Genomic DNA, 1,698 nt, shown 5'->3' with positions numbered 1-1,698 from the left:
TGTTTTTATAAAGCTAGTAGTGATATTAACCTGAGATATATTCGGTATCAAGTTGTTTGCCCTTTTTGTGTAACTGTGCACTTTGTCTACAGTATATAATTATAATAATTAGAATTAATGTTCACAATGTTCTTATCTGATGTAATACTCCTTTAATCAGAGGTTAATGACCCATTTGTAAAAAATGTTTAACCTTTTTTCTAGAACCGCTGCTGCAGTCAAGTGAGGTTGCAGATGAGCCACCAACACTGATCAAAGAAGATCTTCTACCCCTCACTGCTCAGGTGAAAAAACAGAACAAAACTGATCAGGGATTCAACATTATACAGCATGATTTTTAACTCAACTATTACACAGTAACTCAGCTATAATAAATAGATAGATCTCAAGTTCCGAGTGCATCAAATCTTCTACAGTAATCTTCTAGTAACGCATTCAGTTATGCTTTCTGTGACAACCAGTATGTACTGTAAGTGTTCCTTTTTTTGTTGTTGTTGTTCTGGGCACAGGAGGATGAGGACAGCTGTGGGGCTCCACCACTGAAAAGAATCTGTACCAAGCAGGTCTCGGTTATCCAGTCGACCCCTCTAAGCTAACACACACACACATATACACACTGTGCACTGGGCATTGATAATCAGCCAGACTGATCACTGACTATGACTGCTGCAAAAGACACAATGTGGATCAGACATCAAGAAGGCGCTATTTATTATCACATGAAATCTCTTTGTAATATTTTAGATTTACAAATCTTTCCCCTTTTTAACTGTTTTTATTCCTAGATTAATTCAAGGTTTATAGGCCAAAACAAAACGAAGCCGGACTGTTAACTGCACATTCCTGTTAGTGGGGAGAGGAAATGAATGTACTATCAAGATAAAGCCCTTCTTGTTGAAAATACTGTTACAGTTGTAAAGCTGTAGTTTTACTTGTGATGCTTGTTAAAAAAAGGAAAGCCATACATGGTGGCGTCCCTTATGAAATGTTTTTGCTGTATTCCTCATTTGTAAGTCGCTTTTGGATAAAAGCGTCTGCTAAATGAATAAATGCAAATGGTGACTGAAGGCTTAGCTATTAATCAAAGACATGGGTAGCTGAAATATAATTTATGATATTACATTTTATTCAGAAGTAGTATAATCACCACATTATTCCCTTTTAATAAATATGACTCAACATGCAGAATGTCTTTCAATCAGATTTCGTGAGTTTACATGCATAGAGATTGCAATTTAGAAGTCTTTCTAGAAGTGAATGTTTAAGTTATGATTCAAAATGTGTGAATAATTTTTAGGTTTTTATATTTTTAGATTCTGGTCTCAGGGTCTTTTAGGTCTCCAACTATTAAAGAAGCAAATTTTCTTTTCTTTTATCTTTTTTCGCCCTACCAGTGATGCTTGATCTCATTTGTTTCAGTAATTGGACATTTCACTCTTTGTCTAACCTCAAAAAGCACATGTCTCATATGCCACCCTGTCCTATTTTGATTATCTAGGGTATTTTTTGACAGGATAACACATACACTGAAATGAAATTCTAAGTATGTTGTTATTATTCATTAAAGATGCATAGTAAGGATAATTGTTTATTGAATTTCTGACTCTGCCCTTTTTGCACATTGGTCTAGTGGGCACACTGATGTTGTAGAAGCAATCATATTGTTATTTAAATCAAATATTAAAATATTAGAGACAT

General features: G+C 34.5%; 1 protein-coding gene across 3 annotated transcripts in view; it reads left to right on the top strand.

The window, feature by feature from the left end:
• The window catches only part of LOC127433359 (B-cell CLL/lymphoma 7 protein family member B-A), a 9,397-nt gene extending 7,699 nt beyond the window's left edge, over window positions 1-1,698 (top strand). For all 3 annotated transcript variants that reach the window (XM_051685182.1, XM_051685183.1, XM_051685181.1), the window contains exons 5-6: window positions 205-284; window positions 510-1,698. In XM_051685182.1, coding sequence (XP_051541142.1) covers window positions 205-284; window positions 510-596 — 167 coding nt within the window. In that variant the 3' untranslated portion in view covers window positions 597-1,698. The remainder of the gene's footprint in view (window positions 1-204; window positions 285-509) is intronic.

This window comes from Myxocyprinus asiaticus, chromosome 43 (assembly GCF_019703515.2).
Source record: "Myxocyprinus asiaticus isolate MX2 ecotype Aquarium Trade chromosome 43, UBuf_Myxa_2, whole genome shotgun sequence".
Lineage (NCBI taxonomy): Eukaryota > Metazoa > Chordata > Actinopteri > Cypriniformes > Catostomidae > Myxocyprinus > Myxocyprinus asiaticus.
The sequence above is the reverse complement of the archived record's forward strand: the minus strand, read 5'-3'. Positions and strand labels throughout refer to the sequence as shown.